Source organism: Heteronotia binoei, chromosome 1 (genome assembly GCF_032191835.1).
Source record: "Heteronotia binoei isolate CCM8104 ecotype False Entrance Well chromosome 1, APGP_CSIRO_Hbin_v1, whole genome shotgun sequence".
Classification (NCBI taxonomy): Eukaryota; Metazoa; Chordata; class Lepidosauria; order Squamata; family Gekkonidae; genus Heteronotia; species Heteronotia binoei.
The window spans coordinates 39106410-39133903 of NC_083223.1; the positions used below are offsets into that span (position 1 = coordinate 39106410).

General features: G+C 46.0%; 1 protein-coding gene across 2 annotated transcripts; it reads left to right on the forward strand.

Annotated features, from left to right (window-relative positions):
• Positions 1 to 3203: 3203 nt before the first annotated feature.
• On the forward strand, positions 3204 to 20141 carry MATN3 (matrilin 3). Of its 2 annotated transcripts, none has more exons than XM_060233529.1 (6): positions 3204 to 3472; positions 5392 to 5961; positions 7511 to 7633; positions 7733 to 7855; positions 12706 to 12840; positions 19211 to 20141. In XM_060233529.1, exons 1-6 carry the CDS (start codon positions 3259 to 3261, stop codon positions 19384 to 19386), a joined length of 1341 nt encoding a protein of 446 aa, XP_060089512.1. In that variant the 5' UTR covers positions 3204 to 3258; the 3' UTR covers positions 19387 to 20141. The 2 variants fall into 2 exon arrangements, with proteins under 2 accessions (XP_060089512.1, XP_060089513.1); XM_060233530.1 differs by lacking the exon at positions 3204 to 3472 and adding an exon at positions 4639 to 4809.
• The last annotated feature ends 7353 nt before the right edge of the window (positions 20142 to 27494 follow it).

Below are 27494 nucleotides of genomic sequence, written 5' to 3' on the forward strand. Positions count from 1 at the left end.
TTCTCTTCCTCTCCGCACAGCAGACACTTTGGGAAGTTTGTGGGGCTGAGAGCTCAGAGAGAGCTGTGACTGGCCCAAGGTCACCCAGCAGACTTTGTGTGGAGGAGTGGGGAATCCAACCTGGTTCTCCATATTAGAGTCTATCACTCTACACCAAACTGACTTTCTGCCTATTTCTGCATTTAGAGGGAAGTTTGGCCAGAATACCTTCAGTGTCCCTTCTAACATACAGTGACTCTGTGCTTTCTTATGAAGATATTCAGCTGCTTGGGAGTGATGCTGCAGTTCAGTGGTGGTGTGTACTTTGCATCCAGAAAAACTCAGGTTCAGTCCCCAGCATCTCCAGTTAAAGGATTTCAAGAGCAGGTTTTGGTAAAGCCTTTTCCCTTCCCTGGAGAGGTGCTGTTAGGGTAGACAAGACTTACCTCAATAGGCCTGTGTTCAGCATGGTAGCTTCCTAGATCCCAACAAAGTATTTATGGCAATGTCTGAAGCATCTGATGTTATCTGGCATCAGTCCCAAGCAGCTGAATATCCTCATATGAATGCACAGAGTCGTATGTTAAAAGGGATCCTGGAGGTCATCAGGCTCAACCCCGCTCAATGCAGAAATAGGCAGAGAGTGAGTTTGATCTAGTGATTAAGAGCGGCAGACTCTAATCTGCAGAACCAGGTTTGATTTCTCATTTTTCTGCATGCAGAATAGAGTGCACTATGACTTAAAACACAGCCAAACCTTTTCTTTGTTCTGAGTATGTGCTAAAGTTATCAAGTTGCACAGAGTCTCTTGTAAGATTCAAAGTTAATAAGCCTTTGTTCAGGAAGTACATTCTAAGACAGTAAAGCTGAGAGACAGGTATAGGATCCAACTACTCTACCTAGCATGGGTGTGGCTGGAGGCAGTATACCTGTTCCCATGGTGCCAAAGAGGAAAGCTGAATGAGTGGGTAAGCAGAGCCACCTGGGTCTTCCTGTTGAGTGTGTAAAAGGAAGAGAAGCAGCAGAGTCCCTCTTTTTGTTTGGAGAAAAACTCAACCCCTTTGGCTGCTCTGCTTTTGTTTGCCTGTTAGTCTGAAGAAGCTGGTTTGAAATACCCAGCCCAGATGGTTATATTTAGCAGCTCCAGTGAGTCAGTTGCCCCAGTGAGATCACAAGTGTGTGCGTGCGCTGTGTTTAACTTGGCTACTTTGTGCGCATGTTCAATTTCATTTAGTGCCAGTGCAGCCATCTTCTGGGGTATGGGGAAATTAAGACTGTGTTTAGGGGAAGTGCAGTGCTGTATATTTGTTTTTTGGGGGAATGGGAACGTCTTCTGCTCCCAAAGTCTCCCAGCTCAACCCCAAAGTCTCCAGGTATTTTCTGAGTTGGACCTGACAACTCTACAACCAAGGTTGGTTCTGTCAGTAAAAGGTGGGAGGGAAGCCCTTTCAAGGCCTATTTTTGCCTTTGAAGGAGAGCCCATTGGGGCAAGTCCTGACTAGGGTTGTCCAAGTTGGGAATTTCCTGGAGATTTTGTAGTGGAGTCTATGGAAGCCAGACTTTGGAGAGGGGAGAGGCCCCAGCTGAATATAATGTCATAGAGTCCACCCTTCAAAGCACTTATTTTCTCCAGGGGAGAGGAGATCTATTGTCTGGATTTCAGTTGTCCACCCTTCAAAGCACTTATTTTCTCCAGGGGAGAGGAGATCTATTGTCTGGATTTCAGTTGTGACACCAGGAGATCTTCAGCCACCTGGAGGTTTTCCACCCTAGGCTAGGCAGTGGCCTCTGATGACTTGATACCATCTGACTGGCATGACTTAACTCTGTCTGGCTGCTTGCTTATGTTCAGCAGCAGCCCCCCTATGACAGCCACTGTGACATGGCCGTCTGTGCTTCAGGTTCCTGCTGTGGAAGCTGACTGGGTGATTTTGGACCACCCACATACTTTCAGCCTAACCTACCTCACAGAGTTGTGTGGATCAAAAGGGTGAGGAACGTGATGTAATCTGCTTTCATTCCCACTGCGGAGAAAGACTCTTATTTTCCTAGGTAGAGGCTGAAGGGAGGGGGAGGAGATGGAAAGCAATCTACCTCCATCTCTTGCCCCTCTCCATCCATTCTTACTCAATCTAGTCCCCTTCTCTAATAATCTATGCCATATTTACCCACTGTCTCTGTTTCCCTTCCCAACAGCTGCCTACTGACATACCTTGCCTCCCTCTATCGTTCCCTTCCCTCCCCAACCTCCCTCCCACTACAACACTCACCCACAGCAAATTTCTAGCATCCATTGTATTTTTCCCCACAACGGGCCTTATTACTAGTTTAGAATAATTAGGGTGTTAGCTTATCTCTCTGAGGGAATTCAAAAAGCCAGCGATATGGCAATCAGCCTTGAGGCTTTTATGAGCTATTTTGCAGATAAAATCTTATTGTTCCACCAGGACCTGCCTAGTGAAGTGCATTGCAATTTTTTTTTGGGTGCTATTCAGGTTCAGGGATATTTGGTGTTAAAAGTATTTGGGGTTATTGTATATCTCTGAATACCAGCTTTGGTTAACCAAGCTGGTTCGGGAGATTATTTGGGAATTCTGAATGTAGTGTTCCTTATGGGCTATTAAAGTCAATCCGGAAATCTTATATGGTATAATCTGGAGGCTGGGGGGGGGGGGGTTGAGGGAGAGTCACCAAATGCACAGTATAGCTGCAGGACCCTCTCCCCCAAAGAACTTCCAAGTTCCGGAAAGATTGGATCAGAGGGGGCCCATAGAATGGAATTGCCCCCCCCCCTTTCCCCAGTCTTTCCTACAATGGGAAAAAGTGACAATTTTCCCATGGTGTTTACAGAGCTATGGGAGGAAGGGTTTTAGGGAGAGGGACCAGATTTGCAGTGCAGCTGCAGGAGCCTCTCTCCAGAGAACTCCCAAGTTAAAAAAAAAATTGAACTTGAGGTCTAATTCTGTGTACCCCCAAAGAGGTTGCCCCTTTCCCCATTGTTTCCTATGATGGGGACAGCCAGCAAACAAAGGCAGCAGTCAGATTCTCCTATGAGTGAGCCTGTCTTTTTAAGCTTATACCTATTGAGAGGGCTGCTCAAAGAATGCATTCAAAAGAGTGTTTGCTGTCCAGGGAAGGTAGTGACCACTTTTCCCCCACTCCTCCCACAGTAACTCTTTGGCCAGGAACTTAAAATCTGTTTCAAGGAAAAGAGGGGAGGAAAACCCAGAAAGGGTTGAGAGAGGTGGATCATTTGGTGCTAAAACCAAGGCAGCTAAAATGCTCTGGCTGGTCAGGACTCTCAGCTGCTGCCTTTGCATGCTACTGCCTGTAGCCTGTGGTGCTCGGCACACTTTCGTTAACTTCCCAGCTCGAAGAAGCATGGACTCTGTTCCACAGCAGGTCAAAACTTTCAGTAGAATGACCACAATGCTGGCTGATGAGCCCTACTCCAGAGGAACTGGCAGCTATTCTTCAGCCATCTCCCCTACAGGTAATTACAGTTCAGCAGCTATAGCAAGGGATGAGAAGGAAGGCTAGCCTTTAAGGAAGAGATGCAAAAATGGAGTTATTTGTTTAGCAAAGGTACATGGTAGCCTGAACCTTCTTTTCATCACTCCCTCCACCCCCAACAGTGTTTAATTTTCTGTCCTATATTTTTACCTAGCTTCTCCAGTTACTTCTCCAAAGAACTCAGGTTGAATGATTCTCTACTCCCAATTTATTAATTTGTACCGGACCTTTCACTCCAGTGGTGACTCAGTGAGTTTATGTTGTTTTCTTACAGCACCCCTGTGAGGTAGGCAAGACTGAGGGAGGTAGTGTGTGAGAGCTTCACAGCTGAGTAGGAGTTTGAGCCAAGGTCTCCCCTGTGTTAGCCTGACAGGTCAATCATTACACCATGGCAATTATTCCAGAAGATTCAAAACTTTACCTTGTATAGCTTTTTCCCTTGCAGCAGATGAGATGGCAGATATTCTACCACGATGTAGTTGACCTAACAGGGTTGTTGTAAGAATGACTGAGAAGATAGGTTTCAAACACTTATGTTTTTCTTAAGCAGTATTTATATGCTCAGCTCAGAAAGTGAATGGGAAGAGTTATAGGCGATACAGCTCTCACTCACTGTTTGCTGAATGGCCCAGTTTGAGATCAGTGCTGGTAATGAGCATATGAGTATGTGTGTGAGAAATAGTCTGTGTCCTTAAACCACAGGCAACTGAATGTTCCATCAAGGAGATCATTGGCAACTGCAGTATGTCAATAAAGGTCTGCAAGGATCCCTAGACACCTGTGCCTCTAGTGTTCTTTTTTATGCTTTTCAGCATGAAAGTATCACAAAAAACTTTAAGTCACCAGTACTGCTATACTAGATCAGTTAAAATGCTTAAACTGGATTATTTAAAAAAAAAAAAAAGATGTATGCCTCAGATTTATCTGCCAGTCAACAACATGTTTCTTCTAGAACCTATGGAAGCTGCTACATATAAGTAAGCAAATTCAAATATGCTTTGCATAACCTCATCCCTGGAAGTTTCAGATTCCGGATATTCATTGCGGATCAGATGCTAGAAACATTCATCTCAGGCACTGTATTTTTAAAGAAACCCTGCATGTGTCCAGCTGTGAGTTATTAAGCAGCAAGGACTCCAGAGCAACCACGGATTGTAGCCGTCCCTTTGAGGATTCATCTTGCTACCTGTACTGTGACCTAAGGAGAAAAGCAGCATCACAACAAAAAAGTCTGAATCTAAATATTTTTATACCTAGAGACCATTTTAAATTTTAGAATGCCTTTGTCATCCCCCACCCCAAACTTGAACCCAAGAAGTAAGTAAAAGTGAAGTTATAAGACTGTGAGGGAAGCTAGAATCCATAAAATCTAGATCAACGATTGGAGCTGTACTAATTGGAACTGGAAAGAGTGCTGGACATTGACAGTTTCTTATCACAAAACTGAAGAAAATATTGAAAGCTATGCCTAAGTTGCTAGAGTCGCTTGTGGATTTCATTGCATACAAAACACTGCTGGAAACTTTTCTGTCATATAGATAAGTAGGATTAATTTCTTTATAGGAGTGATGTATTGATTATTATGGACTCTCCAGTGTCTTATCTTGTATGTGCATATGCATTGTGGAAGTAGATATTTTTGTACAGAAGAGATGATTCGTTATTGTATGCAATTTTTATATATATATTGGGGCAAAATGCAGTGAAACAGAACTTTAAGACTTTAGCTTGCACAGAACTTTGCTTTGTTTTCTCCACATCCACCTGGGTGCTGGCAACCCTGCTAGATCCCATTACAAATGGAGCCCAGGAACCTCCAGGAATTTTAATTTCCAGGAGCAGTTTTTCAAAACCTGACTTCAGTAACTTTGCAATTCTGTGCTTGTTTTTTCCTCACAGACGATGTTTGCAGGAGCAGGCCCCTGGATCTTGTGTTTATCATCGACAGCTCCCGCAGTGTCCGGCCAGAGGAATTTGAAAAAATGAAAACCTTCCTGGCCAAAATGATTGATACCTTGGATGTGGGAGAGAGAGCCACTCGGGTAGCAGTAGTGAACTATGCCAGCACAGTAAAGGTTGAATTTAATCTTCGGACATATTTTGACAAAACTTCCATGAAGCAAGCGGTATCCCGTATCACCTCCTTAGCTGCAGGCACTATGACCGGTCTGGCTATTCAGACAGCTATGGAGGAAGCTTTCACAGAAGAATCAGGCGCTAGACCTTCTTCCCTCAATATTCCCAAAGTGGCAATAATTGTGACAGATGGTCGGCCTCAGGATCAGGTACAGGAGGTGTCATCCAGGGCTCAAGCTTCTGGAATTGAGATCTATGCAGTTGGGGTTGACCGAGCAGACATGCAGTCCCTGCGGTTGATGGCTAGTGAGCCGGTGGATGACCATGTTTCTTATGTGGAGACTTATGGTGTGATTGAAAAGCTGGCATCGAAATTCAGAGAGACTTTCTGTGGTAAGGTCATTGTTTCATCTTTCTCTCTGCTGCCATAAGAAGTAATGTTCAGTTTACGATGGGTGCCATCCTAAGCAGAATGACACCTTTTTAAGTCCACTGAAGTGTGCTTAGGATTGCACAGTAATTATATATCACACAATAGCAAGCTTATTTAATGTGTCAGAAAATTTGTGGTGAATTAACCCAAGGTGGGCAGGTCTCAGAAATCACAGACACATATTCTGTGATGTGTGACTAGTGCCTTTTACAGAAAGTACAGCAAGGCTCACTATTGTGCTAATTCCCCCTTATCTGAGAAGTTGCCCTGACCTAGTGGCCCAGGCTAGCTCAATCTGAGATGCTAAGCAGGGTCTGCTCTGGTTAGTGCTTGGATGGGACACCACTAAAGAAGTCCAGGGTTGTTTGCCGCTTGCCTTGAAAACCCTCTGGGGTTCCCTGAGTTGACTGCAACTTGATGGTACTTTCTACGACCCATTATACACAAAAATGCCCACAAGCTATTTATGTGAGATACCATGACAATGATAGCTAAAATTTAATTCTTTCTCCTTTCCTAGTTACAAGAATTTATAAATTATAGAAATTGGGATCCTAAGTCTAAATTCTACACAACATGGGATTTCCGTTATTTCCTACATTGTTTTCTGCCATTGATACTCACAGCACAAGCCATACAATTTAAGCTCTGCTAAATGTGGTGGTTATTCAGATATTCACTGGCTGAAGCGAATGTTTTCATATCGCTGTATTATGTGAATTCAAATGTGGCATCACTTTTCCCACAAAGCCCTTGCTTTTTTTTTTTGAGGGCGAGTGCCCTTGGACTTGCCGGTGGTCTGTGAAACGTAACGGTTTCTGTTGTTCCCCCTGTATGGAGACCTACTTTCAGGTTGAGCAGAGCGACGTCTCCACTGCTGGTTGGTTGGGGGGAGGAAGGCATTGTTAATATAATTCTTCAACTTTTCTCCTAGTTAGGGAGACCTGTGCCTCTGGAACAAAGCAAATGCTTAGCATCAGAACTTATCGAGGTAGAAACCTGGAAAACTGCCTTTCTGTCTTAAGTCCTGGTGTGAGACATGATTTTCATATGGAAGTACTTTCAAAGAAACTACTATATGAAAATTAAATGGTATAATGCTTGGAGAGCCAGTTTGGTGTAGTGGTTAAGTGTGCAGACTCTTATCTGGGAGAACCAGGTTGGATTCCCCACTCCTCCACTTGCACCTGTTAGCATGGCCTTGGGTCAGCCATAGCTCTGGCAGAGGTTGTCTTTGAAAGGGCAGCTGCTGTGAGAGCCTTCTCCAGCCCCACCCACCTCACAGGGTGTCTGTTGTGGGGGAGGAAGGTAAAGGAGATTGTGAGCCACTCTGAGACTCTTCGGAGTGGAGGGCGGGATATAAATCCAATATCATCTTCTTCTGTATGAGGACTCTACCACCTCAGCCAACCTTTTAAGGAAGTGCTTCATCTTATGGGTATGTAATCATTTTAAAAGTTTTACATGGGGCCGCATTAAATAGGATTCATCTCTAATCTTCCCCCCTAGCTGTGGATGCCTGTGCACTTGGAACACACAACTGTGAGCAAATCTGTGTGACCAGCGATGGGTCCTGGCACTGTGACTGCTATGAAGGGTACACCCTGAACCCAGATAAGAGGACTTGCTCAAGTAAGAAAGTGGACAGTCAGCACATTTTGTGAAGATAGTAGGGGGGCGGGTTGGGGGGAGGAAGGCATTGTTAATATAATTCTTCAACTTTTCTCCTAGTTAGGGAGACCTGTGCCTCTGGAACACACAACTGTGAGCAAATCTGTGTGAGCACTGATGACTCCTGGCGCTGTGACTGCTATGAAGGGTACACCCTGAACCCAGATATGAGAACCTGCTCGAGTAAGAAATTGGTAGCTACTGAATAAGCAACAATATTGCATTATTAAGCTGCACCTTGCCAGAGGCACGAGCCTTTGGCGCGAGCTAAAGGGCTTTTGGCCTGGGGGCTGTGTAAGGACCAGGAACCCAGATCCCTATTTTCCTTGTGTCCCAATAAGGTAAGTAGACCCTCCAGAAGGAGAGCCACATAAACAGACAGAATTTAAAAGGGGACTGTATATTTTTAAAAAGCTATCTTGAAGGTAGAATGCCAGCAGAGGGGTGGGGGCTTTTCAGTGTTTTGCACTGAGTGTCACATGTATGACTATCTGCCCACAGGACAGAAGTCTTGGGTGTGTGCTCGATGCAAGGAGCTCCTGGTCCTCAGGGAATGAGTTCGTACCCTTGAGGCCAAGGTGACTGACCTGGAGAAGCAGAGACAGTCAGTTAGGCACTCGAGGAAGACTCTTGGGGACGTATTAGATGTGCCCCACTCTGAACATGGCAGCCCCATTACTGCAAGGGAGCATGAGAGTCGAGAGGGAACAGGGCACCATGCTTAGGATGGGGGGAATGCGCCCTCAGAAGGGACCTCTTCTTCAGTTGGTGAGCGGGTATCCTTTCGCACCAAGGAACCATCCCTGGGCAGGGAGGGGGAGGGGTCTTGGTAGTTGGTGATTCGATCTTTAGGCAAGTAGACAGCTGGGTGGCAAAATTGCATACTGACCGTATGGTGACTTGCCTGCCTGGTGCTCAGGTAGCGGACATTACGTGTGTTGAAGGTAGGCTGATAGACAGTGCTGTGGAGGAGCCAGTGGTCGTGGTGCATGTTGGCACCAACGATGTGGGGAAATGCAGTCGTGAGGTCCTGGAGAAAAAATTTATGCTGCTAGGCAGGAGACTTAAGGCCAGGACCTCCAGGGTAGCCTTCTCAGAAGCGCTACCTGTTCCACGTGCAGGGCTGGAGAGACAGGCACAAATTAGAAGTCTCATTGTGTGGATGAGACGATGGTGTAGGGAAGAAGAGTTTAAGTTTGTTAGGCACTGGGATGCTTTCTGGAACAAGTGGGAGCTGTACAAAAGAGATGGTCTCCACTTGTCCCCAGATGGAACCAGGCTGCTGGTGCTTAAAATCAAAAAGATGGCAGAGCAGTTTTTAAACTAAATCTTGGGGGAAAGCTGACAGGAGATGAAATGTCTCTGGTTCGGGAGGACTCATCTCAAAGAAATGAAGGGTTAGCTGTTACTTTTCTACTGTGTAATGGATCAGAGTTGTCTTCTGAGATGGTGACAAACAGTATGGACTGTCTGCCAAAGTCTCGAGGCAGCAGGAGGAAGGTTGCGGGCCTAACTTGCCTGTGAAATTATAGATGTTTGTATACAAATGCTAGAATTGTTCAAAGTAAAATTGGTGAGTTGGAATGCTTAGTGTTGGGGGAAAATATAGACATTGTGGGAATTTCAGAAACTTGGTGGAATGAGGAGAATCAGTGGGACACGGTGATTCCTGGATATATCAGAAGGATAGGGAGGGAAGGATTGGAGGTGGGGTGGCTCTGCATGTCAGATAGGGTATACAGTCCAGTAAGACTAAGGTCAGAGAATTAGATTCCCTTCTAAAAATGCTTTGGGTTGAAACAGAGGGCCCAAAAGGAAATTTAACTATGGGAGTTTGTTATCGCCTACCAAATCAAAAGATAGAGGACGATTATAATATGATGGAAGGCTTAAAGATAGTGGCTAGATGTAAAAACTGTGTTGTCATAGGTGATTTTAACTACCCGCAGATTGATTGGGTCAATGTGTTCTGGCCGAGAGATAGAGATTGAGTTTCTGGATGCTCTCAATGACTGTGCTGTGGAGCAGATGGTCACAGAACCTACCAGGGGTGGGGCGATCCTGGATTTGGCCCTAAGTAATGCCCAAGACTTGGTGAGAAATGTAAAAGTGATTGCACCGCTTGGGAGCAGTGACCATAACATTATTGATTTCACCATTTGTATAAATAAGGAGTTGCCCCAAAAGACCAGCACAACCATGTTTAACTTTAAAAGGGGTAAATTCTCTGAGATGAGGAGGCATGTGAAGAGAAAACTGAAAGGAAAGGTAAATACAGTCAAAACCCTTGGGGAAGCTTGGAAGCTATTTAAAACTACAATCCTAGAGGCTCAGATAAAATATATATCACAAGTTAGGAAAGGCACAAGCAGGTATAAGAAAAGGCCTGCATGTTTAACAAACAAAGTAATGGAAACTGTAAAAGGTAAGAAGGATTCCTTTAAGCGGTGGAAAACCAGTCAAAGTGAGATTAATAAAAGAGAACACAAGCTGTGGCAAATCAAATGCAAGACTATGATCAGGCAGGCAAAAAAGGACTATGAGGAGCATATTGCAAAAAACATAAAGACCAACAATAAAAATTTCTTCAAATATATTAGAAGCAGGAAACCAGCAAGGGAGGCAGTGGGGCCCTTGGATGACCAAGGGGTAAAAGGATTACTGAAGGAGTATAGGGAAATGGCTGAGGAGCTGAATGCATTTTTTTGCCTCTGTCTTCACTGTGGAAGATGAGAAGTGTTTGCCCCCTCCAGAACCACTAATTTTGGGAGCGGTGTTGAAAGACCTGAGTCAGATTGAGGTGACAAGAGAGGAGGTCCTACAACTGATTGATGAATTAAAAACTAATAAGTCACCAGATCCGGATGCCATACATCCAAGAGCTCTGAAAGATCTCAAAAGTGAACTTGTGGATCTCCTGACAAAAATATGTAATCTTTCATTGAAATCTGTCTCTGTTCCTGAGGCCTGGAAAGTAGCAAATGTCACCCCCATCTTTAAAAAGGGTTCCAGAGGAGATCTGGGAAATTACAGGCCAGTCAGTCTGACTTCAATACTGGGAAAGTTGGTAGAAACCATTATCAAGGACAGAATGAGTAGGCACATTGATGAACACAAGTTATTGACGAAGACTCAGCATGGGTTCTGTAAGGGAAGATCTTGTCTCACTAACCTGTTACAGTTCTTTGAGGGGGTGAACAAACATGTGGACAAAGGGGACCCAATAGATGTTGTTTACCTTGACTTCCAGAAAGCTTTTGATAAAGTTCCTCATCAAAGGCTCCTTAGAAAGCTTGAGAGTCAAGGAGTAAAAGGACGGGTCCTCTTGTGGATCAAAAACTGGCTAATTAATAGGAAGCAGAGAGTGAGTATAAATGGGCAGTCTTCGCAGTGGAGGACGGTAAGCAGTGGGGTGCTGCAGGGCTCAGTACTGGGTCTCATGCTCTTTAACTTGTTCATTAATGATTTGGAGCTGGGAGTAAGCAGTGAAGTGGCCAAGTTTGCAGATGACGCTAAATTGTTCAGGGTGGTGAGAACCAGAGAGGATTGTGAGGCACTCCAAAGGGATCTGTTGAGGCTGGGTGAGTGGGCGTCAACGTGGCAGATGAGGTTCAATATGGCCAAGTGGAAAGTAATGCACATTGGGGCCAAGAATCCCAGCTACAAATACAAGTTGATGGGGTGTGAATTGGCAGAGACTGACCAAGAGAGAGATCTTGGGGTCATGGTAGATAACTCACTGAAAATGTCAAGACAGTGTGCAATAAAAAAGGCCAATGCCATGCTGGGAATTATTAGGAAGGGAATTGAAAACAAATCAGCCAGTATAAATCAATGGTGCAATCTCATTTGGAATACTGTGTACAATTTTGGTCACCGCACTTCAAAAAGGATATTACAGCATTGGAAAAAGCCGAGAAAAGGGCAATGATTAAAGGTGTGGAACACTTTCCCTATGAAGAAAGGTTAAAATGCTTGGGGCTCTTTAGCTTGGAGAAACGTCGACTACGGGGTGACATGATAGAGCAGGGTGGCCAACGGTAGCTCTCCAGATGTTTTTTTTGCCTACAACTCCCATCAGCCCCAGCCATTGGCCATGCTGGCTGGGGTTGATGGGAGTTGTAGGCAAAAAACATCTGGAGAGCTACTGTTGGCCACCCCTGTGATAGAGGCTTACAAGATTATGCATGGGGTGGAGAAAGTAGAGAAAGAAGTCCTTTTCTCCCTTACAATACAAGAACTCGTGGGCATTCAATGAAATTGCTGAGCAGTCAGATTAAAACAGATAAAAGGAAGTACTTCTTCACCCAAAGGGTGATTAACATGTTGAATTCCCCGCCACAGGTGGCGGCTACAAGCATAGCCGGTTTCAAGAGGGGATTGGATAAAAATATGGAGCAGAGGTCCATCAGTGGCTATTAGCCACAGTATTATTGGCACTGTCTGGGGCAGTGATGCTCTGCATAGTGTGGTAATGGTGCCAGCCACCAGTACACGTGTAAGAGGAAATGAAGGGGCTGAGAGAACTCTCAGAGAACCGATTTGGCCCAAGTCATCCAGCAGGCTTCATGTGGAGGTATGGTCGCCTAGTTTTACCAGGCTGTCATTGGGGGGACTGTCATTGCATGTATTTGTGGATTAAAAAAAAATCACCCAATGGGTCCAATTGAACATAGGTTTGTTAGGGAGGGTAAATCCTGCCACCACCACCACCACCACCCCAAAAAAACCTGGTGTTAAGAACAATGTGTGTAGACATTAATAAAAAATGAAATTCAGGTGACACTGAGAGATGCTGAAGAACCTGATAGTGTGGTAATGGTGCCAGCCACCAGTACACGTGTAAGAGGAAATGAAGGGAACAGAGCGGGGGGCGGGGGGAGTTGGAGGGAAGGGAGAGTAAATGAAGTCAGCAGCAGAGGGACATCAGGAAAAAATGGAACTGGTGGAATGAGGCTGGGGAGGGGATGGCACTTGGGATTTCTTTTCCCTTGTGAATATAATTTTCTGTATAATGTGATTATTTTTTACAGCCCGGTCTTCCACTGAGGATGTTTGTGCATCTGGAACTCATGACTGTCAACAAATCTGTGTTTCTAGTGGCCAGTCTTATTATTGTGAGTGCCATGAAGGATACTCACTGAATGCAGATAAGAAAACATGCTCAAGTAAGAACCTGATTGCTGATATCGATAAACGTGTTTAGGAATCAAATGGGCAGAAAGGACTTTTTAAAAGGCAGATTTACCTCTGAGTCTGAAGGGTGTTATTTGTCAGCTGAAAACCTCATCTCTGCTTGCTTGGAAAATATTCACAGGGGGCTCATGAGTTCATTTCAAACATAACAGCAAACCATGTTATATTGATTCAGAATGCTTCCGTGGATTTGCATAGTTTCCTTTCTCCCCTTGTGTGAGGGTTCTGTTCTTGGGTTCCCAAATTCTGCTGACCATAGTGAACTGAGATATCCAAAATGCAAATTATAGTTCAGGCTACCTTCCAAACTTTGAAACCCATGGGAAAACATGATTTCAAGTTGTAGTTTGAAGGCAAGGTACTGACAACAATATACCACTTTGAACAGTAAATTATGCTTGGTGAAAATCAGGAAATGATAATGGAAGGGGAACATATATGAACATATGAAGTGGCCTTATACCGAATCAGACCCTTGGTCTATCAAAGCCAGTATTGTGTACTCAGACTGGCAGCAGCTCTCCAAGGTCTCAAGCTGAGGTTTTTCATGCCTATTTGTCTGGACCCTTTTTAGTTGGAGATGCCAGGGTTTGAACCTGGTACCTTCTGCTTACCAAGCAGATGCTCTACCACTGAGCCACCGTCCCTCCCATATGAAATGCAAACTCCTTTTCTGTGAGATCAAAATATTTTTAATGTGCTCCAGCATATTCTGGAAACCTTTTGTAATACAGAATAAAAAACCTTTATGTATGCTGGATTCATGTCAAAATTAAGTATATGTTTTAGATGATGATGAAGAAGAAGATGATATTGGATTTATATCCCCACCCTCCACTCTGAAGAGTCTCAGAGCAGCTCACAACCTCCTTTACCTTCCTCCCCCACAACAGGTGGGGGAGGAAGGTAAAGGAGATTGTGAGGTGGGTGGGGCTGGAGAGGGCTCTCACAGCAGCTGCCCTTTCAAGGACAACCTCTACCAGAGCTATGGCTGACCCAAGGCCATGCTAGCAGGTGCAAGTGGAGGAGTGGGGAATCAAACCCGGTTCTCCCAGATAAGAGTCCGCACACTTAACCACTACACCAAACTGGCTCTCCACACCAAACTGGCTTTTATACTATATACCAATATTTATTTAGTATCTAAGCTCACCTTTAGCAGAACATATATTTGGTTTAATTTTAATTTCTGGGTATTATTTATTCATTGCATGGCAGAGTTATACACAGGAAGCATATAATATAATTAATATAATATAATAAATATAATATAATAAAAAAAATATAATATTTAAAATTTCCAGGTAGCTTAGTTCAACAGAAATAAGCCCTAACTGAAAATTAGTTAAGCTTTTAAAAAAATAGATCCCATTTTAAGTGAAGATAATGTAACCTTTCCAGTCAACTGTTCCTATTATGTTCCTTGAATCATGACTTCTAGAAAAATTGGTAAGTCCTTAAAAGATTTGCTTTTCCATTCCATGGAAATTTGGCATTTGCCTGTTCAGAAAATTTAGAGGGAATATTAGGCTAGAGTTATTGTCATCTTCCTATGAAACAGTAATACTCCAAACTGTTCTCTTACCTCCCCACAGAATAGCAGTCTTTCATGCACTAGTTCTAGCAAAAATGTTCCACAGATATTATCCAAACAACTCAGTGAGGCAATCAGTTTCAATGTCAACATAAAAAAGAAATGGAAAAAATCTTGATGCATCTGAACTATTAATAGACTCAGAAGTTTGCATTGCACAGCTGATGGGTTTCAGGCATTTGTCACTGATTAATCGTAGGAGAGCAAAACAACCCCACAATTCCATATAGTGTTGGTATATATCAGGGTTTAATACTTTGGCACATGTGCCAACACCACCAAAACAGCCCTTGATCCCTGCCCAAGTGATCAAGGTATCAGGAGCAACACTGGGGCCAGTGGGCAGGAGAAGGCTTATGCCCTTAACTGCCTCCCAGACTTAGCCACGAATCGAATTCAAGGCTGATTGTGCCACTGGAGCTTGGCTTGTGGGAGGAGTGTCTCCAAATACAACCCTAGTCCCCACCCCACAGTAGAGGTTGTGTGTGTTTTTCAATAAAAGAAGTACTGCTGGTATAGGTATTAAGAGCATAAGAAGGTATAGGTATTAAGAGCATAAGAAGATCCCTGTTGGGCTCAGTGTCCTGTCTCTCACAGCAGCCAGCCAGTACTTCCAACAACAGGGCATGGAGGCCAAGGCCTTCCCCTAATATTGCCTCCTAGGGCTGGTATTCAGAGGTTGACTGCCTCTGAATGTAGAGGTTCCTCTTAGCCACCATGGCTAGTAGCCACTGATAGATGTATGCTCCATGAATCTAATTCCTTTTTCAAACTGTCTGTGCTTGTCTGTGCCAGTACAGCTATTTCTACATTATAATAAATCACTGTGTAAAGAAAGTGTTGTGTCTTGCATTTCAGTCCCGAAATTACAACACAGCGGACGCTACGGAGGTGACCAGTGGAAGTCCACTGGTCCCCGGATGTAGCTCCGCAAATACGCTCCGCCAATCAAGATCTGTGGCAGGAAGTTCAACTGGCCAGGATTGGACCTGGCCAGACTGAGGGTTGTTCCGGGGTATGTATATAATTGGGACCCGGCCCGCGTTGCTTTGCCTTGTGATGTACTCGCTAATAAAGCGTGTTGCCTTCAACAAGTCTCGTCACTCAGTACATTAGAATGGCGACGAAGGTGGGATGCTAGCCAGGTAACTCCCCAAGCAAGACTTTGCTGACCTGGCCGGAGACGAAGAAGGCATGCATTTGAGGGAGACGGAGGCACCTGCCACCGCCATGGCTAACCCAAGTGGGATGACGGGCCACCTTGCAGAGTTTGATCCCGCCAACCCCGATAGGTGGGAGACCTACACGGAGCGGGTCGACTGCTACCTACGAGTGAACATGATTACAGATGACAGCCGTAAGAGAGACATGCCCCTGAGTGTCTGCGGGGAGGCCACATTCGAGATCGCAAAGGGTCTCTCGGCCCCTGCGAAGATCATGGAGAAAACGTATGAGGAGATATAGACTCCTGACCGGGCACTTCTTGCCCCAGCCTTCCATCATTGCCCACCGATTTCTCTTCCACAAGAGGGATCAAAGGGTGGGAGAGACAGCCACTGTCTACCTGGCCGCCCTCCGCCAAATCGCGAGGAACTGCAGCTTTGACAATCTGGATGAAGCCCTGAGGGATCGCTTTGTCTGGGGCCTCCAAGACGAAAGACTGCAGCAAAAGCTCTTCACAAAGGAAGAGCTCACCCTCCAACTCACCTTCAACGAAGTCATCGTGTTCGAGAAAGCAACCAAAGATTACAACAACCCGCGAGTGGAAGCCGTCCACCAGGAGGAGATGGCACCGGGCAACCCAGAGGAGGAGAAGGCAAACCAGCTATGTCACCAACCAGGAATGGGGCTGAGAGCGCCCACTCAGCCACGAGCGACAGACCAGCCAACACCAAGTGCGTCAGCTGTGGGGATCCACACGAGTGCCGGGACTGCCCCTATCGCAACGTGGACTGCAGGAACTGAGGAAGAGTGGGCCACATAGCGCAGGCTTGCCGGTCCAAGGCCACCCGCAGATGCCAGTCCACCAACCACAACTTGACCGATGCCTACTCGACTGCATTGACTAGCCTGCAGGTAATGAACCTCACCACCCCAGATAAGATCAGGGTGTCGGTCCTAATCAAGGGCGCTCCATGCCTAATGGAGCTGAACTCAGGCTCCTCCATCTCCATAATTTCGGAGGAGTCTCTAAGAAAACTTTGTCCCTGTGGCTGGCCCCGGCTGCGACCGGCAGACTTCATACTGCGGGACTTCCAAAAAAACCCTGTACAGATTTTGGGTTGGGCCACTGTAAGGGTAGAGTTTAAGAACTTTAAGGGCAAGCTGGACATTCTCGTGGTCAAACACCAGTTCACCACATTACTGGGGCTGGCCGGGTTTTGACCGCTGGGTATTCAAATAGTGGGGGTGCAGTAGATGCGAGTGCAAAATTTCGAGCGCGTGTGCCGGGAATTCCCGGAAGTGTTTGATGGGTACAAGGGGCCTCCCATCACCTTACCCCTCGATCCCCACGTGAGACCGATAAGGCTGAAGGCTAGGCGAGTTCTGTTCGCTCTTAAACCAAAAATAGAAGCGGAGCTGGACTGCCTCATGGCCCAGGGAGTGCTGGAACCGGTATCCTATATGCTGCATGGGAAACACCCATAGTCACTCCAGTGAAGCCGAATGGAGATGTGCGCATATGCGTTGATTACAAGTGCACAATAAATAAGGCGCTTAAGGACAACCCATACCCCGTTCCGGTGGTCAGCCACATACTGGCAGCCCTAGCAGGCTCTAAGGTTTTTGGGAAACTGGACTTGGCCCAGGCATACCAGCAACTCCCGGTGGACACCAAGACAGCAGAAGCCCAGACCATTGTGACTCACAGGGGAACTTTTAGGGTGCGGCGGTTGCAATTTGGGCTCTGGGATTTGCAATTAGTGTGTCTCCGGGGATTTTTCAGAGCATAGTGGATGCTCTTCTCAAAGGGATCTCTGGAGTGCAACCATTTTTTGATGACGTTTTGATCACCGCCCCGGACGCTGAGGAGTTCAGCAGCCGTCTGTGTGAGGTACTCCGCCATTTCCAGGTGGCGGGACTTAAAGTAAAGCGGGAGAAGTGTTCCCTCAGGGTGTCAAGGGTAGAGTTCTTGGGGTTTGCAGTAGACGCCACGGGAATCCACCCAATGGCCGACAAGACCAGGGCTATTGTCCACGCCCCAGCCCCCGCGTGCAAGATGGAGTTCTTGGGATTATTAAATTTTTATCATTCATTTTTGCCCCACAAAGCAGCCATCGCAGAACCCCTTCATAGGCTCCTCGATAAAAACGGCCCGTGGATCTGGGAAAAGAAGCAGGCCGCCGCTTTTCAGGCAGTCACAGACCTCTTCAGTTCCCCCCAAACCAGGGAAGCTGCTAGGGGATTCTTTCCAGGGGATCTGGTATACGCAAAGAACTTTGCAAGCAGGCCGATGTGGTTAGCCGCCCGGGTGCTGTGGGTCACTGGGTCCCACTCCTACGAGGTCTCGTCGGAGGGGGCGCAGATCCTAAGGAGGCATATTGACCAGCTGCGCCATCGCACATTGCCGGAAGAACCGACAGCGATCGGGGGAGCAGGAAGTGGGAGTACTAACAGCAACACCCTCGGAAGCTGCCCAGCCTATGCCAGCCGCACCGACTATGCGGTCGAAAGAGCACCACAGTGGAGGGAGCACCCCCCCCCCCCGAGAGGGGATTCCGGAACAGCAACAGGTGATGGACAGGCCTTTTCCGGCATCACCCCACCACGAGGAACCAGCCGCCCCGCCAGCCACGGCGGCCGCTCCAACTCCCCAAACAACCCCAAGGAGGTCTACCCGGGAACGCAGGGCGCCAGCCTACTTGAAAGACTTCGTATCTTAAACTAGGGGGGAGGAGTGTTGTGCCTTGCATTTCAGTCCCAAAATTACAACACAGCGGATGCTACAGAGGTGACCAGTGGAAGTCCACTGGTCCTTGGATGTAGCTCCGCAAATACGGTCCACCAATCAAGATCTGTGGCAGGAAGTTTAACTGGCCAGGATTGGACCTGGCCAGACTGAGGGTTGTTCCGGGGTATGTATATAATCGGGACCCGGCCCGCGTTGCCTTGCCTTGTGATGTACTCGCTAATAAAGCATGTTGCCTTCAACACGTCTCGTCACTCAGTACATTACAGAAAGTATTTCCTTTTAATGTCTGTCCTGAATCTACGGCCCATCATCTTCACTGGATGAATATTGATCATAGCAAAAATCCCCAGTGTGGTTCCTGCGGCTGCCACAGCACTTGCCAATGTATTTGCAGGCAGATGCTCAATACGATTCAAGAACAGGGGACTTGGGCCACTCTCTGACGGTGGAGTGACTGACTAGCAAAGGGCTGAGCTCATCCTGACTATGTTTGTTATAGACGTGAACCCTGGGCTTGGCAATACATAAACACGGACTTCCTCACGTGTCTGTGGCCATGGACAGAACAAGCCTTCCCCTTTCTTTGAAAACCAAAACATATGCTGCTTTTCCATGCTCAAGATAGACTAAAACAGAGTGACATAAAATCCAATTTTAATTGCACAAAAAGCTGGGGAATGTTAAGTGAGATTTGAATGTAGTTTTCAATTAAGAATTGGTACGCTATATATATACTCTTTTTGTTTTGTTAATTAGTAATAATTAATAATTAGTAAAATCAAGGCAGTACACAAATTCTAATATTACTTTTATATTTGGTTTGTTTTCTCTTCAGGAATATCAAGAAGCAGTTTTTCTTCTGAGGTAACAGAAGAAGCCTGTAAATGTGAAGCTTTTCTTAAATTTCACACACTGGCCACTTCATATTTTGAGACAATTTCAACAAAACATATCCTTTCTTTGATTTTTTTAAAAAATTGTGGATATCTTGCTTTTTCAGATCTTTCATGAAGTAACCTCAACTTACAAAATCAGTGAAGTAAAACCCCACGCAAGTAGGAGTTCTTATTTTCCTTTCAAAGCTTTTGAGACTTTGAAATGTGCCTTATCAAAGGGAGAACAAACCACTTGCATTCAAATCAACTGCTTGCCTAAAGGGGATGGATTTCAGTTATACTTTCTAAACCAGCTACTAGATAGTTGCCAGGCATGACCTGACAACCATCAGAATACTGGAGGGAAGGCAGCAAAAATAGTGTAACACTTCTGGAAAAACCCAAGTGATGTCATGCCTCCCTAGAAATCATGGAAACTCTGTGGTAAAACCATAGAGTTTCTGGTGATCCTGACCATTTTACACCATTTTCCCAACAACCTTTGAAAGATGTTTATCCCAAGCAGTGGTAGGAAACAATCAGCAGGGGACTAGAATCCCCTGCCTTCACTGTGGGGCTGGTAAAGCTATTGCACTCTCATAGCTACAGTATAGCTATAGAAACATGAGTTTGATACTGGTATCTAGGCACATATGTTAACTCTAGAAGATCTTTCATGAAGTAAGCCTTCATGGAGATAATGGACGGTAGGGACAGGGTTTGGACAGGGTAAGGACAGGGTTTTAATGCATTCACTGTTGCTCCTGCTTACTGATGATGGCGCACAATCTCATCTGACTTTTGATATTTTTATTTTACTCTATTTCTACCTCACTTTTCCTTACTGCTCAAATTGTTTTACAATAAAACAAGCAAATCCATATGCATAAATGATCTAAGTCTTTCCCCCTTTAATGTCTTTAGAACAGCTTCCACTTAAAAAAAAAAAAAGACAGATTTCTTACTAGCAGTTACACCGCCCCAGGCTTCTGCTTTCCCCAGCACAAGCGATTGATTCCCACCAGTTGCTGTGCAGGTGCATTTTGATCCATGGCTTCCTCCAATTTTCCTCGCGGCTTCTAGAACTCTTAAAAATAAGAGCAGGAAGCCACAGGGGAAACTGGAGGGAGCCGTGGATCAAAATGTGGCTGTGCAGCAACTGGTGGGGAATTGATCATTTGAGCTGGGAAAAGCAGAAGATTAGGGGCGGAGCAACTGCTAGTGAGGAATCAGTCATTGGCTCTCTTGTTTCATTCCCATTGTTAGTTCTGCAATCATTTTGTAGAAAAATAGGTGGTGGAGCTCATCCCGGAATTGTTATGCAGCTGCAATACTATTCAATGGACAAGAGGGTGGAATTCTCAGAAGGAGGTGGAACTCTCAGAAAGGTTCAGGAGCTGCACTCCTGTGAGCTTCCACTGAATCCAAGGCCTGCTGCTACATAAATGTTTTAGCTCCTGCTGCCACGATGAGAGGTCTTCAGTGTCCAAAGAGTCAGACAGGGAGAAGCCAGAAGCCACTCTGACTGGAGAATGGCAGCTATTTGGATGAGGGGAAGCTCCTAGATCCCCCTACCAGGATGGCCTGAGAGTCAATAAAGCATATTTATAACCCTATTCTCTCCCATCAACCCCAGCTGAGGAAAGAAATTAGGGTATCTGGTTTGGTTATTGGCAGAATGTGCATGTGAAAAAAATGATAAAGTGGCTTCCAACTCCTCACTGAGAGGGGAGTTGATCAGTAGGCAAAATAAATGGAAAATGCAATTTCAAACAGCTCCCCAAGCCTTCAGATCACCTCTAACCATTCATAAGTATTGTTTACAGTACAAGTAATGTTTAGTTCAACAAGGAGGTATGGGGAATCAAAATAGGATGTATGCGGCTTTCAGAACTCTTAAAAATAAGAGCAGGAAGCCACAAGGGAAATTGGAGGGAGCTGTGGATCAAAATGTGGCTGTGCAATACTATTCATGTGTGAATTTTTCAAAAGAACAACAATTTTGCTGATGTCATCCTGTCACTTCCAGATAAAACTCAGAAGTGACACAGGATAAGTCTAGGAATGTACAGAAACTCTATGGTTTTATCAGAGTTTCTAGCTGTCCTTAAAGCTAGGTTTTGTCACTTCTGGGCTTCTTAATGTCATACACACCAAACTTACACAACCCAACTTAAAGTTGGAACAAAGGAAGCGATTAAAGTATTTTACTGCCTCTGTGAGGCCTTCTGCAAGTCTCTTGCATTCAGTCTTCGCTGCAGCACAGCTGGGTCTCAGAGGTGTTAGTGTTGGTGGTGATACTCCAGATCAGGGGTGGCCAAACTTGCTGAATGCAAGAGCCACATAGAATAAATGTCTGATGTTTGAGAGCTGCAAAACATGAATGTCAGATGTTTGAGAGCTGCAGGACAAGAAAACAGGCAGGCAAATAGATGGGGGAGGGAGATGTGGAAAGAAAACAACTTTAACTTTAAATGCATTTTCCAAGCCACTGGCTGGCTTGGAGAAGTGATTTAAAGAGGCAAATGCCTTCTCCAAGCTGGCTGATGGGATGATGGGGCTTTGAGAGCCACACAATATGTGTGAAAGAGCCACTTGTGGCTCCCAAGCTGCAGTTTGGCCACCCCTGCTCCAGATCTTTCAAGGCTGTAGCCTGTCTGCAAGGAAGGGGGTATGCCTCAGTTCTCATCCAAGCACATTGGGGGTTATTGGCAGCTCCCTTGCCCTCCCAAACAAAAATTGTGTCTTTGTGTCCCACCAAACTTTAAATCCAGGCTAGGGTCTTGGCTGCAGGTGTCTTAAGGTCCACCTCAGGCTTTACTGTTCTTTGGACACCACCCAGATGGCTTCCATTTCCCCCTTTCCCCTCAGATCTCTTTTCCCCTCAGGCCTCTCCTATGGATCCCTCTTGTGGATAAAATACCTTTTTCCCCAACTCCAACAGTGGGCCAAACCCAGAGGGTATAGACGTGTGTGTGTATAATGATTATACACACACACAATATTCATTACAATTTTTTTTTCAAAAGAACAGCAATTTTGCTGATGTCATTCTGTCACTTCCAGATAAAACTCAGAAGTGACACAGGATAAGTCTAGGAATGTACAGAAACTCTATGGTTTTATCAGAGTTTCTAGCTGTCCCTAAAGCTATGTTTTGTCACTTCTGTGTTTCCTAATGTCATACACACCAATGTCATATGCACTTCTCATGTGACCACTTCCAGCCCTTCTGATAGTTGCCAGACTTAAGGTATATGGGTTTAAAAGGATGTTAACTCTATTCTGGATTGCACTGTAAGATTAACATGATTTTGGCTCATGCACTTTGAAAAAATGAAAATATTAAAGACCTGCAAATGTAAAGACCTCACATGTTATGTAAACACAATCTTTGGATAAAAATGGATTTTTTTTTCATATTTGAGAAATGTAGCAATGCAGAAATATATATATTTACATTTATTCAAAGTAGTTTAGTACATAGGCATTTAGACAAAATAATGTAACAGTAGTTGAAATACATAAGAAAAAAGAACATCCAGCACTTCAGAAAAAAAAAAAACATTAAATACATCTAAACTATCAAATTAAAATAGCCAAAGGTCACTGCATATTTACCTAGCCACTGAATTAATGGCAGTAGCTTGAATTTTTAGTGCAGCTGAGATATATTTGGCAACTGCTAAAGAGGTGTGATTTTCATTTCTGGACAGAAGATTAAGTAAGTGGTAGTCTTCCGAGTGGTTGGAGAAAATTACAAGAAGGGGAGTTATCAGAGAAGCTCATAGAATTTGCATGTGAGGAAAAAGTGTGTCAGGGTTTTAGGTAAACACCTCAAAAACACAACAACAAATCCTTTGGCAATGTGACAGAATGTATGCTAAAACTGGAATAATACAGAGAGTTATATATCTTATAAAGTACACTTGGTGAAACATGTAATATGTCCTTAACTGTTGGCCACTAGATGATCTCTTCAAGAAACTAGAAACCTACCAGTACAGAGGGGAGCACGTCTAGTAGATCTACTGATCCCACTTCAATTCAAAGCAACATTTCACTATTGTACTCTGCAGGTTTTCTTTCAGCAAGCTATCAAAGGAGTTGTTTTGTATCATTTTGAAAGATGGTGCAAGATGGCAGTCTGATTGGTGATGCCATTTGTATTGGTGCATGTATTGTCTGACTGAAGAACCACCATGCTGTATATTCATAAATCATTGCTTTCACATGGGGATTTATCCTGTCATGGACATCAGGAGGCTCCCACAGTTAAAGGGGATGTCTGCATGGAGCTCATGGGCTTTGTGAAACTTCCCCCTTTAAACCAGATAAAAAAATCAATCCTCTGTCTAGCTCAAAGGGGAAATGCAAGGTGAGGGGGGGTAAAAACTAAGCTATATTTTCAAAATGGCATGCGGCTGCCATGTGTCATTCCTTTCCTTTAAAGGGCAGTTTCCTTTTCCCAGTCTAACCTAACTGTACTCTAGGTTGAGCCTGGAATTACAAGGGATCTCCAGATGACAGGTCAGTTTCCCTGGAGGAAATGGCAGCTTCAGAGGGTGGACAGCATCACATTTCCACTGAGCACCACTCCCAGCTCCCTAAATACTCCCCCCGCCCCCGCAAAAAAAATCTCTAGGAGTTGCCAACCCTAACCTGTATCTAATAATGCAATTGAGAAAGGGAAAGTGAATTTCCAAGCGGTGGAGGAGAAACTTCTGCCACTGCTGTCCTGTTGTGCACTGGTGATGGAGGAGTGGAGAGGGAACTGGGGTGGTGGCAGCAGCAAGCAGAGCGAGAATGAGTATATGGTGCTTGCCTATGCTTGCTGCTGCCGCTGCTGCATCCCAATGTAGATGCAACCATCGTTATATTTCCCCACAACTTTATTTGTATACTCTATTTAAAAATAAATACCCCCACATTCCTCTCTATCCATTACCACATCCTGATGCATGTCAAGACATATAGGCAGACATCTCTGGAATGGTACACATTGCTGTTTCTTTCTACATCTGACAAGTGTTCAACTTGTTTAAAGAATACTTGTCTGTCTGTCCGTGGAAGAAGCAGAACTCTGTGATATGGGTAGCTATAAATGTAACTTCTGTCTTTCTTGCATCATGGAATTCAAGGTGGCTTTCAGGAGGTGTCACATTTAGGAACTGACCAGTCTGCTTTGCATCAGCAAAGTTGCTACATCCTGTGCCTTCCAACTATACCTTCACCTAGCCATGTTCTATACTAATGCAGAATTTAAACAGACTAGACTGAATAAGTGAGTTTCTTCTAAAGCGAAAACTAAAATCTGTCGTATTGGATAAACTGTATGCTGTAGAATGTAAAGGGATGTGAAGTTTCTGTATGACATGGTTCATCCATGACACATGTTGATGCAACTTGACATCTTGTAACTTTTAATTTCAATAAAGATACACATACAAGAACTCTTTCTCCCATTTAGCTGTATTTTTTTTTAAATCCCAAATAGTTAATAGCACTTTGTATGGTTCTGCTCTCCTAGATTTTCTTCAAATAACAACCCTGTGAGGTAGCTGGTTGTATTTATTCACCACTTTTCTCCCTAGAGTAGAACCCTCAGAAAATTTCCTTGAAACTCTATGGTGAAAACCATAACGTTTCAGGGAAATTTTAGCATGTCCCACAATACAGTGATGTCAGAAGTGATCTCACAATGTAACAAGATGCCCTGTCATTTCCTTGAAACTCTATAGTGAAAACCAGTGTTAAAATCATAGTTTCAAGTGATTCTTGAGCTACACTTTGTCACTTCTAGTAAGAACTTCTGGTACAAGGCTGTATTTCCCTCAATGCTCTGCCTCCCCAACCCCCACCCCTTCTCCAGTCAGTTGCCAGGCACTACCAGGCAACCCTAGTGCAAAATCACTTCTGCCAAATAACCAGAAATGACATCACTAGGTTGGTGTGATACTGTAGGATTCTAGGTTTGAAACCAGACAGAAATACACTCTATTGGGGGGGGGGGCAGCAAGTTCTTTCAGAGCTTTTGCAGCACCTGGGAGTGGTCAAATGAGTTTTAGCTGCAGCTAGGGTGGCCAGACCGTCCCGGTCTCCCGGGACTTTCCTGGTTCTGGCCACCAATTCCCAGCTCCCGGGCTGCCTATACCGGGACCATTACAAAGTCCCGGTATAGCCGGCGGGCCGCGTGCGCGGGCCGGGAAGGCGGGGAGTGAGGCAGCCAGCATCCCTGCGCGTGCGCACAGCGGTGTGCACACGCGCAGGGACGCTGGCTGCCTCACTCCCCGCCTTCCCCGCCCGCGCGCGGGGTCCGGAGACGCCGGCGCTGGTCCCTGGAGGCCTCCAGAGGCCAGCGGAGGCATCGTGGAGAGGCCTCCGCTGGTCCCTGGAGGCCTCCAGAGGCCAGCACCGGCAGCGTGGAGAGGCCGGCGCTGGTCCCTGGAGGCCTCCAGAGGCCAGCGCCGGCAGCGTGGAGAGGTTTCTGCTGGTCCCTGGAGGCCTCCAGAGGCCAGCGGAGGCATCGCGGAGAGGCCTGCGCTGGTCCCTGGAGGCCTCCAGAGACCAGCGGAGGCAGCGTGGAGAGGCCAGCGCTGGTCCCTGGAGGCCTCCAGAGACCAGCGCCGGCCTCTCTGGCCTCCGCCAGCCCCGCCAGCAGCCCGGAGGAGAGGCCGCCACCGCCCTGGATCCAGGTAAGCCAAAAGCGGGGGGGGGGGGGCGGCTGGCGGGGGGGCGGCTGGCCTTCCTTCTTTCCTTCCCTCCCTCCCTCCTTCCTCCCTCCCTCCTTCCTTTCTTCCTTCCTTCCCTCCTCCCTTCCTTTCTTCCTTCCCTCCTCCCTTCCTTCCCTCCCTCCCTTCCTTCCCTCCTCCCTTCCTTCCCTCCCTCCCTTCCTTTCTTCCTTCCCTCCCTCCCTCCCTTCCCTCCCTCCTTCCTCCCTTCCTTCCTTCCTTCCTTCCCTCCCTCCCTTCCTTCCCTCCCTCCCTCCTCCCTTCCTGACTGAATGGGCCACTGGCCTGATCCAACAGGGCTTCTCTTATGTTCTTATGTGACACAGTGTGTTGGACTGGATGGGCCACTGGCCTGATCCAACAGGGCTTCTCTTATGTTCTTATGTGACACAGTGTGTTGGACTGGATGGGCCACTGGCCTGATCCAACAGGGCTTCTCTTATGTTCTTATGTGACACAGTGTGTTGGACTGGATGGGCCACTGGCCTGATCCAACAGGGCTTCTCTTATGTTCTTATGTGACGCAGAGTGTTGGACTGGATGGGCCACTGGCCTGATCCAACAGGGCTTCTCTTATGTTCTTATGTGACAATACTGACTTTGGTGGACCCAAGCACTGATTCAGTGTAAGGGAGCTTTGTGTTTTTGACTGGAGTAGACAATACTGACTTTGGTGGACCCAAGCACTGATTCAGTGTAAGGGAGCTTTGTGTTTGTGACTGGAGTGGACAATACTGACTTTGGTGGACCCAAGCACTGATTCAGTGTAAGGGAGCTTTGTGTTTGTGACTGGAGTGGACAATACTGACTTTGGTGGACCCAAGCACTGATTCAGTGTAAGGGAGCTTTGTGTTTGTGACTGGAGTAGACAATACTGACTTTGGTGGACCCAAGCACTGATTCAGTGTAAGGGAGCTTTGTGTTTGTGTCTTCTGGTGCAATTTTGTTCTCAGATCCTGTATTTACTTCATCAGTATATGGGATAAGGCACTTTCTCAACTGCGCTGCATAATGCAGCCTATTTATTTTGTCCTGTTTGCTCTGTTGGCTCTATCTGCGCCACCTTCATCACTTTCGGGGTGTGGATCCCCCAGTGGGGTGGTCTCGCGACTCCCTCCGCTGGCTGTTTCTGATAGCCCTGCGCCCCCTCTTTCATTTGATATGTGTCCCGTGCGGATGCCACCCTCCCGCCGGGAGATGCCGCAAAATGAGCCCCCTTGAGGCTTATGGCGGCAGGGCTCGGGGGAAGCGAGCTAGACTGCTGTTCTTTTGAGGGGTCATAGAGTGTTTCGAGCCCGTCCCTGTGGCATCGGTCCCATCGTTGTGGGGCCCAGGGGGCCGGCGCAGCGGCACGCTGAAGCAGCCTGTCGGTCACTTCCGGGTTCCTGTCCTGCATCTCGACCTGTGACAGGCTGCTTCGGCGTGCTGCTGCGCCGGCCCCCTGGGTCCCACAACGATGGGACCGATGCCACAGGGACGGGCTCGAAACACTCTATAACCCCTCAAAAGAACA